The 18,285-nt window shown below is 38.0% G+C and overlaps 1 protein-coding gene across 2 annotated transcripts in view; it reads right to left on the bottom strand.

The window, feature by feature from the left end:
- The window catches only part of COPB1 (COPI coat complex subunit beta 1), a 38,060-nt gene that overhangs the window by 14,924 nt on the left and 4,851 nt on the right, over window positions 1-18,285 (bottom strand). For both annotated transcript variants that reach the window (XM_051963960.1, XM_051963961.1), the window contains exons 3-12: window positions 16,272-16,501; window positions 15,618-15,787; window positions 11,522-11,636; window positions 11,006-11,098; window positions 9,008-9,145; window positions 7,597-7,716; window positions 3,764-3,871; window positions 3,529-3,675; window positions 1,304-1,449; window positions 197-293 (exon numbers count right to left, since the gene is read on the bottom strand). In XM_051963960.1, coding sequence (XP_051819920.1) covers window positions 197-293; window positions 1,304-1,449; window positions 3,529-3,675; window positions 3,764-3,871; window positions 7,597-7,716; window positions 9,008-9,145; window positions 11,006-11,098; window positions 11,522-11,636; window positions 15,618-15,787; window positions 16,272-16,501 — 1,364 coding nt within the window. The remainder of the gene's footprint in view (window positions 1-196; window positions 294-1,303; window positions 1,450-3,528; window positions 3,676-3,763; window positions 3,872-7,596; window positions 7,717-9,007; window positions 9,146-11,005; window positions 11,099-11,521; window positions 11,637-15,617; window positions 15,788-16,271; window positions 16,502-18,285) is intronic.

The following is an 18,285-nucleotide window of genomic DNA, read 5'->3' as shown; positions in this document are numbered from 1 at the left end:
GAAAAGGTCCCAGACTCCCAGCTCTGGACTGTGGGCAACTCTGTGTTCACTGAAAACTGAGTTGGACTTGGCTAAAGACTTTGCCTTTCTGTCTCAACGTGAGCATGTGAACTTCAGAAGTGCAGTCTCCATTGGTCATACAACAGCATCACTTCATTTGTCTTACATTTGGCAGGATCACTAAGCAAAAACCTACCTCCCCCAGGGACCTGCGGACTTCGGTCATCACACTCTGTATGTCATCCTTAGTGCTACAATATTCTCCCAGGATCCACAATGCTCCGCGGTAAATTCTAACAAAAGAAAAAACAGGTGCACTAGAGACTCTGAGCTGTTACTGAATTTAGTCCCACTAACAAAGATTTCAACTTAGATCATCAAATTTGAGATAAAAACACAAGATAGTGTGACTCTAAGGAACTGTAGATGACACCATAAAGAAGGCACACGTGGGGTGTGTGTGTATGTGTGTAAAAGAGCATATACATATATGCATGCAGATTATATTTCTTGGGAATCTTTCCATATACCATAAGATTAAAAAGAAAATTATGTTTTATTCACGATTAAGAACTAAATCCATTCTAAAATGTTAGCAGTACAACTGGTAAACATGGAGGAAAAACAAATTTCAAAAATGTTTTCTGGAGTGGGCTTCCATTATTACATAGGTGCTCTTGGGCATGGTTATGAATCTCTGGGCCTTAGTCCATGTCATTATATGAAAGAGGTCATTGTAAAAGATTTATATAATTAACAGCTGTAAGGGACTTAGACTCTTCATTAACATTTTCATTATATCTGTTTAGAAAGAGAAGTGGGTAAACAACAGGGGCTGGATAATATGATAGTATAATGATATGTAGGGAGTTCTTTGCTATTTTTCCCTTATCACAGAAGCAACATGTGATCAACACAAATGCTGATATACCAATAATACAAACCTGTTATTTTTACAACTGTCCCTTACAGAGTGGATATCCTACTTTGGTGCACTGTTATGTGTACTTAAAAAGAATAAAATTCATATATAACAATCCTTTATTATTTTAATGAAGGCACATAATTTTATTTTAACAAAGGCATATATAAAGCTTGCCCTTAATTTTTGCTAATATATATAAAGTTTAATATAATTAAAGACACTGGAAAAGCAGTGATATTAATATGATACTGGTCCTCTTTGGACTATTTATCCTAAATCAGTCTAGTTCATTGGATTTACTATCATCTACTTCAGTTTTTCAAATTTTCAAATGTTTCAAATGTTAAGTGTATAGTTTTGAGAAGACTTTAAACCTACTTGACAGATTTAATAGCATGAAAGACTTCAAGCATTTTCTCCACAATAAGCAATCGGAGATTATCAAAGCGTTGAATAGCTTCCCGGACAAACTCTAAGACATCGGCAGCCGCTGCTTCATTGTTGTCACTGAGAAACTCCATTAACTACAATAAAAACACAATCATAGACAATATACAACTCAGAGAGTCCAAGCCAGAGACCCATTTTCCAGGAGAATTAGTTTATACATATTTACAAAGAGCCTACTGTGTGCTGGGACCATACTCCATGGGGGTGAGTACAGATGGCTTACTGGCCCCACATTCTCCCTGCTGGAGCCCCTCCCTATGACTGACTCAGCACTCTCCCCAGGATCTTCTCCAGACTGTAACCATATAGGAAAAAAAGCTATAGCCTATGTGTGACATGATGCGTTAATCAGTACATAGGCAGGGACAGAATTTGAAGCCAAGTCTTCAGGCTCCAAAGAATTGCTTTATCAGGGGAAGAAGGCAAAAGGTGATTGGGTCTTCTTCCTCTGAAGCTGCTGCTCTTGCCCGTTAGTGCTGTGTCCCCTTAGCAACTGTTATCCCGTAAGAATAGAAATATTCATTTTAAACTCAGTGGGATGGGGCAGTGGCACACCGGATAGAGCACCGGCCCTGGAGTCAGGAGGACCTCCATTCAAATCTGGCCTCAAATACTTAACATTTACTAGTTGAGTGACCCTGGGCAAGTCACACTTAATCCCAATTGCTTTGTCAAAAAAAATAAAGCTGCTGAAATAAGTGGTATTTGTTTAACATAACTACTGGAAGCAGGAACTGATGGCAAAATACTGTTCTTGGATGTATTCGTTGTTGGAGGAATGGCCAGTTTCTAACTCAAAAACCATCATGAATTTCTATAGTTTCATAAATGAAAATGAAATCACATTAGGAGCTAAAAGACACAAAAAATAAAATTTTACAGAATCAAAAATTCTCAAAGTGAATTTTCCAGATAACTGAATGTTACAGTATTAAGTGCTGAATTTTTAAAAAAATACTCTTTTGATGGAAATCTTAAAAGATACAAAAGTAAATTTGTATTATTTATAACTTTATAATGATATGCAGACTACAATTTAACTATCTGCTGATGATTCAAGATAAGGTGTTGAAATATCACCAAAGGAAGAGGTTGCCCCTTTCAGCCCTAATATTCTAGTCTCTTTGGGTAGTAACAACAGCAATGTTCTCAGGCGCAGGTGGCATGCTGCCATGGCCTTCTAGGGCTCTTGCTTTTCAGCAGCATCTCAGAGAACCTCTTGGCTCCCTGCTCATTTCTTCTGTACGCTGCTCAATATAATCTAAGAAGTGCTGAAAGCTGAGAAACCAAGCTTATTGAATCAGAAAGATAAATTATATACATAATCCTAAATCAAAGGGCGGAGCTTCAAGATGGCTCCTTACTTGTGTTTTCCAGAAGGAGCACAGGTAAGTGGCAGGTATTTTTCTGGCTTCCTTTTAGGAGTACGACAATGTGCCTGAAGTGGGTTGTGGTCCCTTTAAGAAACTGTATTTCCTATTGATCTGTGATTCCTTTCAGATTCTCAGCCCCACCTGGCTGAGGGATATCCTCCCCAGAGAAGCTGTCTTTCCAAGATGCCAAAGCCTTTGATTCAATTACAAATCCTGGTCAAAAATCATCCCTTTGAATTCCAATAGGAGATCTGGGCTGTCCCAGCCCCCACTAAGACACTCAGTATAAAAGAGCCAAACTAAAATCCTTTTTTTTGGCAGAGGTTCCAAACATGCTAGCTATGCCATGCTTGGTATGCCAAGGAGGCCTCTGCCCCCTGGATAATATTCTTTTCCAGTGCCATCCTCTCTTTATCCTCACCTATTTACCTACCAGACTTTATGCCTCTCTGTCAGAATTTCTAACCTTACTCCCCAATCTCTATAATTACTTCTTTTATCAATTTAGGTTTTTGGGAATTCCTTTACAGAGAACCTCTGCGCCACTAGAAGGGAGTCCCCAAAACTCCCTATCCTTGTGCCAAATCCCAAGGGGTTGCAGGGGAGCCAAACCTTTCCATTTGGTTTCCTGAACCTCAAACCTGCCACGAGACCTTATCATTTAACTCCCTGACCACTAGAAACCCTATTCTCATTTTGGTTCCCTAAATCTAGACCTTACCATGCCCACTGGAAGTATTAAAATGGAGACAGCTTTCTCAGCAGTCAAGTTTCACCTACCACTGGAATGACATTTGCAGCCATGTCTGGAAACCGAACAGAGCAAGAGTGCAGCGTGCGGACGAGGAGCTGCCTGTACTTGTCAGTGTCTTCGTGCTCAGACACATTATTGGTCTTAATCACTTCCTTCTTTAGGACGATCACTAGCTGTAAGACCAAATACAGGTAAGTTCCCGAGCCATACATTATAGTACATTGTAGTGGATGGAACACGGCATTGAGAGCTTTCTTTTACCTCTTCAACATTTCTGGAAGACACAAGGTCTAGAGCTAACTGTAGAGTTTTCTTTCGCACTTCCAAATCTGGAGTACTCAACACTCTTAAGATGTCCATAACCAGATCCTAGAAAGAACAAACATTCTGTTTAAACAAGTATTCCTTTTACAGGAACTCATATAGATCAAATACAGAAACATAATTTTTCCAAAAAATTTCAAAACATGGATATCTTTTTCACTACAGAAGCAATGTTGTACAGGGAAAGGGCACCATATGAAAAGTCCAGAAACTTGGCTTTGATTTGTGTGACGCTGGACAAATCAACAGTCTATTTTGGGGCTAAGTTACCTCATCTGTAAAATTAAAGGGCTAATCTCTACAATAATCTCTAAGAGTCCTTCAAATCTTTAATGTTAAGCAAACTCCAAGTATGATGAAGATAATTATTAATAAATAAAGTTTATCTTTCTGAAATGTTATACAATAACTCCCTTCCCCCAATTAATTAGAGCCCACTTAATAAAAAACTTCAAGGAAAAAAACCTTTCAGAAATTTACATGTTATTCATTCTATTTTTATGAGAAGGGCAAATGTCAACAAATTAGGCAATATCTGAGATGAAAACAAATCTTCAAGGGCATGAATATTGTATTTGAAGTTAGCATAAACTCAATGCAATTCAACAGACATTTAAGTGCCCATTATGTACAGGGCTCTAACAGCTATTGGCAATATAAAGAGTTCAATTCAAATTCAATAAACATTTATTATGCCTCTACTATGTGCCAGGGGACATTTAGAAGAAAGTGGTCACTCAGTATCTTTGCCAAGAAAACTCCAAATAGGTCACAAAGAGTTGGACTTCCCTCAAAGAGCCCATATTTGAATAAAGAAAGACAAAATAAAGGAAAACTGAGAAGCCACGAATGAAGGAAATGTACATGGTGGCAGTAGTGTGTTTAGAAACCTCTCACAAGTGCTATGGGAGTCAGGAATTAAGTATGATAAAGGCAAATTGGCCTCTTGAAGCTTGATTGTAATGTGGGGAGGAAGTGGAAATAATGGTTTGAGTGGAGACTAGCCAACTGGAAATGTCTGGGAAGTGCTGTGGAGGCTTGGATTGAGTAGGAGAAAGCCATACCTTATCTGCCTCACTAAACAGTCTATATTATATGACCAACATGGAAATATGTTTTATATGATTGCACATATATCTTGGGGAGAAGGGAGAAAAATTTCTAATTCAAACTTTTATAAAAAATGAATGTCATGTATTGGTCAACCTGCCATCTGGAGGAAGGGGTGGGGGGAAGGAAGGGAAAAATTGGAACAAATGGTTTGGCAATTGTCAATGCTCTAAAATTCCCCATGCATATAACTTCTAAATAAAAAGCTATTTTAAAAAATGAATGCAAAAAATTGTCTTCACAATTGTAATCAGGAAAAATAAAATACTATTGAAGAGCGTGTATTCCATCACTGAAACGATTTCAAAAAGAATCTTGAAAAATTTGCAAGAAATGATGTAGTGAAGTGAGCACAATTAAAACAGACACAATAAAACAGAATCAACACAAAAGGCTTAGGAACTCTGATGAACACAATGACCAGCCATGGATTCGAAGGAATGATGATGAAGCATGTAATCCAACTCAAGAGAGAGCTAATAAACTGAAGAGTGTGGACTGAAGCTTTTTTTTTTTTTCTTTTTCTTACCTTTTTGGGTTTTTTTTTTGGGGGGGGAGTGAAAGACGGAAGAAAATGGCTAATAAGGAAATTTGTTTTGCATGACTATACAGATTTATAATGGATTTTGTTTTTCTTGCATTCTCAATGGGTGGGAGAGGAGAAGAGAGACAACTTGAAACTGAAAATAAAACCGATGTATTTCATCCTCAAGACATTGATGATGTTTTTTAAGCAGAGGAGTGATCTTGTTAGGAGTGTGCATTAAGGAGGTTATTCTGGCAGCTCTGAGAGGAGGTTGGGGAAGGGGGTAGCCTGGAGAAGGGAAAGACTTATAGGCAAGGGGAACAGTTATGGAGAAATACTGCCCGAGGAATAGGACAAAGGTCCAAATGAGGGCAGCCATTGTTTAAGTGAAAGAAAGAGCATGGAAGAAACTGATGGGGTTTAACAACTGACTGGAAACACAGAATAAGAGGAAAAACTTGAGCAAGAATATTGGAAGCCTGGATCATTTTATTCGTCCTATTTGTATGCCCAGTGTCTAGTAGGTTGCCTGACACCCAGCCTGAATGAATAAGGAGAGACACCGAAAAAGGGACTCTGAAGAGCTGGTTTGGGGAAGAATCATTTAAGAATCTATTGAGATTGAAGTGTCAGGATGACACAGAAGTGACTGACAAGCAGTTGGAAATGCAGGACTAAAGTCCAGGAGAGAGAGAAGAGATGGATACAAAGACTGAGGAAACATTTCCATAGAAGTGATGACTGAAATTACAAGCACTGAATGAGATCATCAAAAGAGAATTCAGAAAAGTCGGATGAAGACAGAGACTTAAAGGATACCTACAATTAGAAGAGAATGAACTAGGATAAGTTCAACAAGAGAAAGAGAATGAAAAATCCATAAAATCAGAGGCTGCTATAGGTTCTATCAATAATGGCTCAAGGCAGGTGCTTAAATTAATGCAATATGAGTAAATGAAGGAGACAAACTGATGTACACAGAGGAGGAAAACTGAGGGAAAGTTATGTCATGGAAGCCAAGGGAGAGAAGGTTGTAGCCAATAGTACTAAAAGCTGATGAAAGTCAACAGCACAAGGCCTGAGAACATCCTCAGACAGTGGGCCTGACAAGGAAGATTCATGGGGAGCTTGCAGAGCTAAAGCTGTTTCAGTGGTGGAGAAGCTGGATGGCAGATGACGGAGGAGGGGATGGGGAAGAGACAGTGCAGATGGCCTTTCCTACCAGTTTGGCAGTGAAGATCAGGAAGGTAGAGTCAGGGAGGAGGTTTTGGCCTGGGAAGCTGAAGCATGTCGATGCTTAGAAAGGAAGGATGCACTAGAAAGTAAACAGTCAACTCACAACCACCAAGTCCCTGTGACCACAACACTTTAAACCTTCAAGGTGCTCACTTGAGGTAGGATTTATACCAATAGATTCAGTAGGAGTCAGTTCCCCTCTGCTCACAGAAGCTTTTTCTTCCTGCACGACCTGGCTCAATGAGCACTACTCTGAAGGAGGAAGAATTCTATAACCAGAGATGAACCAAGTCACTACTACTACATGGAGACTGTCCTGATTTCCTTAGCTATGGACATCGCTTTCCCAAACGACTTTGTAATTAGCTTTGTTGTTCAGTCGTTGTCCAAATGTCTGTGACCCTGTGACCCTATTGTTTGTGAGCTTTTTTTTTTTTTTTTGGCAAAGATACCAGAGGGTTCTGCCATTTCCTTTTCCAATAGATTAAGGCAAATGGAGACCTTGCCCAGGGCCACAAAATTGTTGACTGTCTGAGACTGGATTTGAACTCGGCTCTTTCTGATTCCAGGCCCAATGCTCTGTCCACTGAGCCATCCTGCTACCTCTTGTAGTTAACTATTTTCCATTATTTGTATTGATTCTCTTTAAATTTATTAAGCATACAAACACACATATAAGTATATGCCCATATAAATATCTATATACAAATATGAAAGTACAGAGTATGCTTTATACTTACACGTGCACTTGGTCCCCCAACATCCTTCACCCTCTGGCTCTCCGCCCACTCTCACACTTGCCTCTCTGGCGCCCGGCACATACAACACACGCTATGGATGCTCACTAACCAAGGGAAGTCTTCGCCCCCTCCCCGAAAAGGGCTGAGACCAGACCTACCTGCAGCACACGCTCGTGAGCAGGATGCTCTTTTAGCTCGATCAGTCGGTCCAGAACAATGAGTTTCACATTGTTGTCGCTTTCTTTTATAATTAAGTCAATGTAACACTGAGCAGCAGCCTGGAGAACAAAAGCACAAATGTTTCAGAACTACCGTACTGACCCCCAACCACACACACACTACAGTGATCTAGTCTGACACTCCCAAGAACCCCGAACAACCAACCCCTCAGTGCTCATCCACCTAGCTGCCTCTGGGCAGGTCCCATCACTCACAGAGAGATGCCTCAGTCTCTGCATCTGTAAAATGGGAGTAACTGAATGCCCCGCCCAGAATGGCCATGAGGATGAAGAGAGATTATATTAAGTGCACTGCTTGCTTGTAAGGGCATAACACCCGCAGGCCAGCTGCTGCTACTAGCTGGTTTCCCAGTGACAGGAGATGAGTAGGAGCAAAGTAGGGAGGGAGACAGGGCTGCTCTGGTAACAAAAAGTGACACTTGATAGCCAGAGAGCAAGGGCACAAAAAGAAAAACCACAAAGAACTGGTCCATAAAAACTTGTCAACAGCTCGCCCAACCCCGACAGCAGGGCCTTCAGGTGGCTGATGCTCTGAGAGGCGGGGGCAGCAGAGGGTGCTCATGCTGTCCAGGAGGCAAACACCAGGCCCAGAAGGCCTCCTCCCCGAGGGTGGGCTCCCTCCCCCTCACGGGTGCTGTGAAGAGGGCCCTTAGGAACTCTTCTGTGGAAAGGACTAATAAAATGCCCAGAATAATCAAAAAGTGGGGTCAGTATGCTATATAAGGAATAAGATAATCTAAAATTCATTCTGGAAACATCTGCATCCTAAATGATTTAAATATAAAACAGATCTTGGTCTTTAAAGAGACACCCAGTTCTCCAAAAAGGAGGGATATGCAGAATTCTCATTCCCCTGGGCAGAGCTGCTCTTTTACTAATTTTCCAATCAAAACTGAGGTCAGCTGGAACAATAAAGTGACTGGCTAAGATCACGCCTCAAACTCAGAAAGAAATTGTGCAAGGTTTTAATCTGTGGCCTTCCGGTGAGGAGGAAGGCCTGGTGTGCCCTGGGGATAAAGTGGGACTAACTGGGAATTAGTTTTGTTAGACCAGGCATGTTTGCTACAAAGATTTGTGTGTGTGTGTGTGGGGGGAGTTTCCCCCTAGGGCTGGGGAGGAAGAGAGAAAAAATGCTTAATTAAAAACTGTAAAATAAAACTTACCCAAAAAAGAGATAATGGAAAGACTCACATTAGGTAAGGAAATGGTTTTATGTAATCCTTATTCATTTTATGTCACATCAATACAAAATACACTGCAACTCAAAATCCCTAAGATATTTCATTTATTTGGTTCAACATCGCCTCAAAAGACACAATGACTTTAATACCTTGATTGCTGTTGGAGCACTAGACAATGTAACTAAGGTGCCGGCAGCTTCATATTTTACTGCAGGGCTGGATGACTGCAATAAATTATAAATGCAACGAATAAAACGAGCTCTTTCTGATGGATTTGCATGGCACACCTAGAGGAAAAAAACCAGCATGGTATTGACTGAGAGTAGGAATACTTATTCATATAATTAGAAAGCTCCTATAGAAATTAATTCTATGAAAGATCACCCTTAAATAGAATGAAAGACAATAGAATGGCCAACATAGTGATTATGGCAAATAATATACTTAATAATTTTTCAAGAGGATGTTTTTCATCATTTCTTACCATGTATAAACACTTTTACAAATAATGTACTGGTCATGAAAAGCGAATCTTTGTACATTCTAATATACTTTAAACATTTATTGAAAGGTAAATTCTATGTTGGAGGGGATGCGGGAAAACTGGGACACTAATGCATTGTTGGTGGAGTTGTGAACGAATCCAACCATTCTGGAGAGCAATCTGGAATTATGCTCAAAAAGTTATCAAATTGTGCGTACCCTTTGATTCAGCAGTGTTTCTATTGGGCTTATATCCCAAAGAAATACTAAAGAAGGGAAAGGGACCTGTATGTGCCAAAATGTTTGTAGCAGCCCTGTTTGTAGTGGCTAGAAACTAGAAAATGAATGGATGCCCATCAATTGGAGAATGGCTGGGTAAATTGTGGTATATGAATGTTATGGAATATTATTGTTCTGTAAGAAATGACCAGCAGGATGAATACAGAGAGGACTGGCGAGACTTACATGAACTGATGCTAAGTGAAATGAGCAGAACCAGGAGATCATTATACACTTCGACAATGATATTGTATGAGGATGTATTTTGATGGAAGTGGATTTCTTTGACGAAGAGACCTAACTGAGTTTCAATTGATAAATGACGGACAAAAGCAGCTACACCCAAAGAAAGAACACTGGGAAACGAATGTGAACTATCTGCATTTTTGTTTTTCTTCCCGGGTTATTTATATCTTCTGAATCCAATTCTCCCTATGCAACAAGAGAACTGTTTGGTTCTGCAAACATATATTGTATCTAGGATATACTGCAACATATCCAACATATAAAGGACTGCTTGCCATCTAGGGGAGGGGGTGGAGGGAGGGAGGGGAAAAAAATTGGAACAGAAACGAGTGCAAAGGATAATGTTGTAAAAAAAAAAAATTACCCTGGTATGGATTCTGTCAATATAAAGTAATTATTAAATAAAAATTAAAAAATAATAATAATTTAAAAAAAAGGTAAATTCTAATATATTTTAAACATTTATTGAAAGGTGAACCCTTAATTTAAAAAATCACTCACTAACTTATCTCCTTTGTAAGATTGGTTGTTTATTTCAGAATCTTATGGTAAGGGATATCACTCAAAACCCCCTAAGAGCATCATGGTCTAGAAATTATTTTCTTTTAGGCAAAGAGGAGGCTCCCAGATAGCAAGAAGACACTACTCTGGGAAAATCTTCTAGATACCCTAAATTACAATTATATTATTAAAGAAAAACAGCTGTTTATAGCATTTGACTACTTGACTACTTTCCCCCATTCTACAAATAAGAATTTGGCAATTTTAATTTAGTAAATTAAAATTTGTTCCATTCTTACAGAAATATTTTCTGAATTCTTCAGTTAAGATACAGCTAATTAAGCATCCGATGTGAAACTTAACCCATTTCTATTTTTTACAACAATAAATTGACAAAGCTAAGTCTATAAAGTGAAATGTCTCCAGCAAGTATTAAATTCACTTAATCAAAACATGTGGTGCCAATAGTCAAGTAATTGCCCTGAGTTTTACTCCAAGCCCATTCTTTGGCAATATGGCTGCTTTTTAAAATGTCAATTAGTTTAATTTGATCCCAGAAATAGGCAGGTATTTAAAATGTTCTTTTAAAGTTAAGTTTTAAGAATCTGCTTTAACATGATGTTGCTTTTCTCCCTTACCTTATAAATCAGTTCAACAATGACCAACTGAAGAATGTCTCCAAACGTCTGAACTTGATCAATGCAAGTACTTAGGTAATCCAAAGCTCGGTCCTAAACAATTGAAGAAAGAATAACATAATGCCACCATTCAGAGAAAGTGTGAAACCATGTTAGAAAAATAATTTTCGGGGCAGCTAGGTGGCGCAGGGAATAGAGCACCAGCCCTGAAGTCAGGAGGACCCGAGTTCAAATCTCATCTCAGACACTTAATACTTCCTAGCTGTGTGACCCTGAGCAAGTCCTTTAATTCCAATTGTCTCAGGGGAAAAAAAAAAAAAAAGAAGAAGAAAAAGAAAATAATTTTCACTTTGTTCAAATTGGGTTCTTAGATCTAAAAAGTCAGCGAAATGACACAAATTTCATGCACTGCAAATGAAATTATTTTAGTGCAAGAATCATTAATAGGAGAAGCAATTAAGAATAAAGTTTTCAGTTCTAAGCTTCATTTTAAGTACAAGAGCAAAAGTACTTCACCTGGTCAGCATGGATGAGCATCATAAATGCATTTCTTTTACAACTTGCATCTTTTTCATTAACCAGGAAATCGTGGATGAGTTCAGGAGCATCAGGTATAAGATGTTCAAAATTCCTTTAAATAAAATGGTAGACTTTTCCTTAAAATAGTTAGGAGCATATATTTTAAACCTTCAGTAAGCATCATATGCAATGGGGAAAAACTGGAACCTTTCCCGGTAAGATCTGGAGTGAAGCAAGGTTGCCCACTATCACCATTATTATTCAATATTGTATTAGAAACACTGGCCTCTGCAATAAGAGTCGAGAAAGAGATTAAAGGAATTAGAGTAGGCAATGAGGAAACCAAACTATCACTCTTTGCAGATGATATGATGGTATACCTAGAAAACCCCAGAGATTCTACTAAAAAGCTATTAGAAATAATTCACAATTTTAGCAAAGTAGCAGGATACAAAATAAATCCCCATAAATCCTCAGCATTCTTATACACCACCAACAAAATCCAAGAGCAAGAGATACAAAGAGAAATTCCATTCAAAATAACTGTTGATAGCATAAAATATTTGGGAATCTACCTACCAAAGGAAAGTCAGGAATTATATGAGCAAAATTACAAAAAAGTTTTCACACAAATAAAGTCAGACTTAAATAATTGGAAAAATATTAAGTGCTCTTGGATAGGCCGAGCAAATATAATAAAGATGACAATACTCCCTAAACTAATCTATTTATTTAGTGCTATACCAATCAGACTTCCAAGAAAATATTTTAATGATTTAGAAAAAATAACAACAAAATTCATATGGAACAATAAAAAGTCGAGAATCTCAAGGGAATTAATGAAAAAAAAATCAAATGAAGGTGGTCTAGCTGTACCTGATCTAAAATTATATTATAAAGCAGCAGTCACCAAAACCATCTGGTATTGGCTTAGAAATAGATTAGTTGATCAGTGGAAAAGGTTAGGTTCACAAGACAGAATAGTCAACTATAGCAATCTAGTGTTTGACAAACCCAAAGATTCTAAATTTTGGGATAAGATTTCATTATTTGATAAAAACTGCTGGGATAACTGGAAATTAGTATGGCAGAAATTAGGCAAGGACCCACACTTAACACCACATACCAAGATAAGATCAAAATGGGTCCATGACCTAGGCATAAAGAACGAGATTATAAATAAATTAGAAGAACATAGGATAGTTTATCTCTCAGACTTGTGGAGGAGAAAGAAATTTGTGACCAAAGATGAACTAGAGACCATTACCAATCACAAAATAGAAAATTTTGATTATATCAAATTAAAAAGCCTTTGTACAAACAGAACGAATGCAAACAAGATTAGTAGGGAAGTAACTAACTGGGAAAACATCTTTACAATTAAAGGTTCTGATAAAGGCCTCATTTCCAAAATATATAGAGAACTGACTCAAATTTATAAAAAATCAAGCCATTCTCCAATTGATAAATGGTCAAAGGATATGAACAGACAATTTTCAGATGAAGAAATTGAAACTATTACCACTCACATGAAAGAGTGTTCCAAATCACTATTGATCAGAGAAATGCAAATTAAGACAACTCTGAGATATCACTACACTCCTGTCAGATTGGCTAAGATGACAGGAAAAAACAATGATGAATGTTGGAGGGGATGCGGGAAAACGGGGACATTGATGCATTGTTGGTGGAGTTGTGAACGAATCCAGCCATTCTGGAGAGCGATCTGGAATTATGCCAAAAAGTTATCAAACTGTGCATACCCTTTGATCCAGCAGTGTTTCTATTGGGCTTATACCCCAAAGAGATACTAAAAAAGGGAAGGGGACCTGTATGTGCCAAAATGTTTGTAGCAGCCCTGTTTGTAGTGGCTAGAAACTGGAAAATGAATGGATGCCATCAATTGGAGAATGGCTGGGTAAATTGTGGTATATGAACGTTATGGAATATTATTGCTCTGTAAGGAATGACCAGCAGGATGAATACAGAGAGGCTTGGAGAGACCTACATGGACTGATGCTAAGTGAGATGAGCAGAACCAGGAGATCATTATACACTTCGACAACGATATTGTATGAGGATGTATTCTGATGGAAGTGGATTTCTCTGACAAAGAGACTTAACTGAGTTTCATTGGAGAAATGATGGACAGAAACAGCTACACCCAAAGAAGGAATACTGGGAAATGAATGTGAACTATTTGCAATTTTGATTTTCTTCCCGAGTTATTTTTACCTTCTGAATCCAATTCTCCCTGTGCAACAAGAGAACTGTTTGGTTCTGCAAATATGTATTGTATCTAGGATATACTGCAACATGTTTAGCATATATAGGACTGCTTGCCATCCTGGGGGGGGGGGGAGGAGGGAGGGAGGGGAAAAAACGAAACATAAGTGATTGCAAGGGATAATGTCGTGTAGAAATTATCCTGGCATGGATTCTGTCAATGCGAAGTTATTATTAAATAAAATAAAATTTATTATAAAAAAAAAAAAAAAAAAAAATAAAATGGTAGAAAAAACAATACTAAGACCCCAAAAGAAAACCCTTCTACATTTGCTGTTTCAGTGCTAGATCAGACTCTAGGGTGCTATCAGTCAATGCACTGGTTGGGTCCTCCAAACATTTGCCCCAGTTGAGTCAGTAGCAAGTACCAAAACCTATGTTAGTATCTTATACAGGATTACCAAATTTTACAGCTGGGAAGGACCTCAGCAGATAACACGATAGCCAATCATGCTAATTTTATACATAATGAATCTAAGGTCTAAATATTGGAAATAGCTTCTCCAAGGTCACACTCCTGGGCAATGGAGGTTGGACAAGCTCTTTTCTAATCTGATGCTCTTTGAATTAAGCTAGGATAAGTCATTCATTTAAATAATTGTTCTTTACTTTAGCAAAATGTTACAAATAACAGTAAAAGACAATTTAACCAGGGTTTTTTTTTTTTTTATCAAACATAAATTTCTTTCAAGAGTTATATAAAGATAAATGGTGATCTCAAGGTGCTGCAACATGCTCAAACACCTTCTCTACAGTAGTTCCAAATCAGCAGTTTTTCAATTATCAGAGATGCAGAAGAGAACCAGGAAGAGAAAAAGGTCCCAAAACACTAAAATCTTTGTGCTCTAAAGCACCCCCCCCCAACCTCCCTCCCCAGGGAAGGTGGCCCCAAGCCCTACTATCACTTCTAGAGGCAAGGTCATAGCAAACAACATATGAGGGAGCCTGGCAGCAAGTCAGGAGCCAGAACATTTCAAAAGCAAAGACAGTGGGGTGGAAGATGGAGAGAGACAAAGAGCTGCCCATATGTCCCAGAAAGACCCCTGTGCACAGGGGGTGCACTTTCTATTTCTCTGTGTCATTCGAAAATCTGGTAAGCATGTCTTTTGTGTTTATCGAAGTCAAAGATAAAAGATATTAAAACAGTACAAGGCCTTGTTCCTTGGGGTACGAGAAAATGCCTTTTAAGGTGATATCAAACCATGCACAGCCTCAGGCAGCAAATGATGGGCAGAATATGGATTCAACACCAGCTCATAGGGTTTTCTGTATCTGGCAAGGCTCACCCAACTCCATATACCCACAAATGGTGAGACCTAAGTGAAAACATGGATTCTCAAGTGTTCTGAAGGGTTGAAAACATGGGCTTTGTAAATGACAGCAAGGAAGACAAATATAAGAACTGTATTTGTACTTCTGTGAAACATTCTTAGATAAATGTGGAAATATGTATAGAAGAACTGCACATGTTTAACATATTTATCTTTGCATATATTTTAAAAATAAAAAGGTATTATTAAAAAAATTCTCAAAGTGAAATCTGTGCTTATTATAAAAAAAGAATACATTTTTAAAAAATTGTATTTTAAGTTAATTTCAAACAGTTTACATTTTATTTGGAGAATTTTTTTCTTCTCATATTCTGTTTGAGTATGTAAACTTATTTTAAAAGTTACTTGAGGAAGGAGTCACTGGGTTCTTCTTGGGGAGAGAAAAGACATCTAAGATTGTCCAGTGATCCCAGAAGTGAAGAAATGAAAGATGGTGTCAGCTCCTTCCCCAACTTAACTTATATACACTCATGTACCTGTAAATGGTATAGATGGCCAGGACAGCATTCCTTCGGACATAGCTGTGCCGATGCTCCAGGCAGGCCCGGATAGCCGGCATCAAGGGCTCCAGTAACTCAGCTTCTTTCAGTTTGCAAAGAAAACGAAGAGTGGAGCCCCGAATAAATTCATTAGGGTGCTGAAGATCCTGAAATACAGCATATACTTTCTTTTTTTTCTGCAGTCTTCAAAGAAATGTTCATCCCTCAAAATCTTTTTTAATATGCTAAAGCCACCAAAAAATTTTAATGTTTTGAAGGAAGAGTGTAGAGAGTTTGACTACTTTCATATCAAATGGAATATGTGAACCTCATTCTTACTGCTGCTCATCCGAATTAACTTATACTTTTAATATCCATGTATCCTTAGTGTATGATAATTTTATAAATCTTTTTTAGCATCCTAATTTTCATTCACAATATGTACATAGGGAATCACAGCAAAGAAAACAAGAAATGAACTCATTTTGGAATAAAATTAATTTTCCCATTTCACAAATAAGAACCTAGTTCTGAATACCACTGCACTTTCTGCTTGAAATGAAACTTTAAAGAAATGACAAGTAATTTTCAAAAATCAGAAAAAGGAACAAAGCCATTATCAAATTTTAGGTCTAAAGCAAAATAGCTTACCTTTCTATAAGCATCACATACAAGGATCATCTCATGTAAAAGTCGACCATCTGGAGTTGTTTTGGGAACAATTTCCCAAAATACTAGGAGTAATTTTTTGATGGTGTGATCCTGAAGAGGCAGCACAAAGCGAATGATGGTCATCAAAAGTCCAGGAAGCTTTTCACCATTCAGAATCATAATGATTACTTTCTTCAAAGCCTCAGTCTTTGACTTCACATCTCCCTTTTCTAATTAAAAGAAATTATTAGAAATTTCTGAACAAGTTAAAAAGAATGCATGTCTTAAGAAGAAAATTTTTAAAATAACAACCAAATAAAAAACATCAAATATTTAGCCAACAAATCCCCAAATCTGTTTCATGAAAAATTCAAGTTGTAAAGATCTGTGATAAATATCAAATAGGAAAAAAAAAAAATCACAAGAAATGAGAATGTGGCAGGATCCCATACAGTGAGAGGCTTGGATTGAGAATCAGCAGATCTAAATTCTTGCTTTCCATCATTGTTCTGTCTCCTCTTCTGTAAAGTAGAAAGAGTGGTCTAAATGCTTACTAAAGTATCTTGGTAGAGAGAGGTGTTTCAGATTGGGCAAATCCTTAGTTTTCAGAAAACTGTATGATAGCAAACTGCTGGTAATTACAGCTCTGAGACTGATTAGAGTTCCATGTAGCAACATTTAATGAACTTAAAAGAGTTTTCCTTCTCTTTCCCCTTCTCTCAGCTATGATCCTGAATATGAGAAGTGGCACTCTGGCAGGCACCAAGTTCAGAAAGCATCTCTAATTTCTTTGTTTTTCCATAATTTATGTTTATTTTGTTCTTGGATTTTTATTACTATTTATAAACTAGCAAAAACTAAGAGATGTACATTCCCTTAAAAATCATTAGTAGTTTTTGGTTCATTCTGTGACAAAAAATGCTGGGATATTTTCCTACTTTGATCAAGGCTAGATCTGCCTTGATCTTGTGTACCCCCCTGACTGCTTTTAGTTCTGCTCTCTAGAATCAAGAACAAAAATCTGCATCCTCTCAGAGCAGAAGTCAGCTCTAGGGATCCGTTCTTTTCTCCAAATCTTTTTCTTCAGAATATAAAGGATTTTAGGATCAGAGCATCAGAACAGAAAAACACCTTAGAAATCATCTAGTTCAATGCCATCATCTTCTGCATGAGGAGGAGGAGGTATGGATAGGAGATATGATTTGTCCAAGGTGCCCCAGGAAGGAAGTACCACAAACAGGATATGAACTCAGGTCCTCTGACATCAGGGCTAGGATCTTCACCTCTTCCCAGTTGAATCCATCTTCATATGGCATGATAACTATTGTTCTTCGCCAACCTATCACATTTGAAGCATTTTCCGCTCTATCTTTGTAAAAGATGGCCCATAGACTTGCATACTATACTCCAGATAAGGTCTGACTAGGGCAGAATCCATTGGGATTGTCATTTCCATAACTCTACATTGTGCATCTCCCAAAAAAGTCCAGGGCAGAATTCATTTTCTTGGCTACCATAGCATCCTGGTGACTTATAAGTAAGCTCGTAGTTACTAAAACTCCTAACTTCTATTTAACTATGTCTCTTGTCTGCCCCCCACAACCACCCTGCCATTCATGTTAGGAAAACCAATTTTTTAAAAACCCAAGTATAAAACTTTATCCCTATTTAAGCTTTAGTGGATTTTACTTAAGATTCCACTTTGCCAAGGTATTTCTTATTCGTGACGTCACCCAGTGAACTTTCTATTCCTCTGTGTCATTTGAAAGCCTGGTAAGCATGTCCTTTGTGTTTATCCAAGTCAATGATAAGGACATTAAAACCGTACAAGGCCGCTGTTCCTTGGGGTACAAGAAAATGCCTTCTAAGGTGATATCAAACCATCAATAACTAATTTTTACATCTGGCTATTCAATCAGTCCTGAACCCAGAATATAAGTACAAGAATTTGTTCAATGTTTTTCCTACCTACTTATGGCAATCTCAGAGGGACAGGACTATCTCCCTATTAGCC

This window comes from Antechinus flavipes, chromosome 6, assembly GCF_016432865.1.
Source record: "Antechinus flavipes isolate AdamAnt ecotype Samford, QLD, Australia chromosome 6, AdamAnt_v2, whole genome shotgun sequence".
Classification (NCBI taxonomy): domain Eukaryota; kingdom Metazoa; phylum Chordata; class Mammalia; order Dasyuromorphia; family Dasyuridae; genus Antechinus; species Antechinus flavipes.
This window is presented reverse-complemented; position numbering and strand designations above follow the sequence as displayed.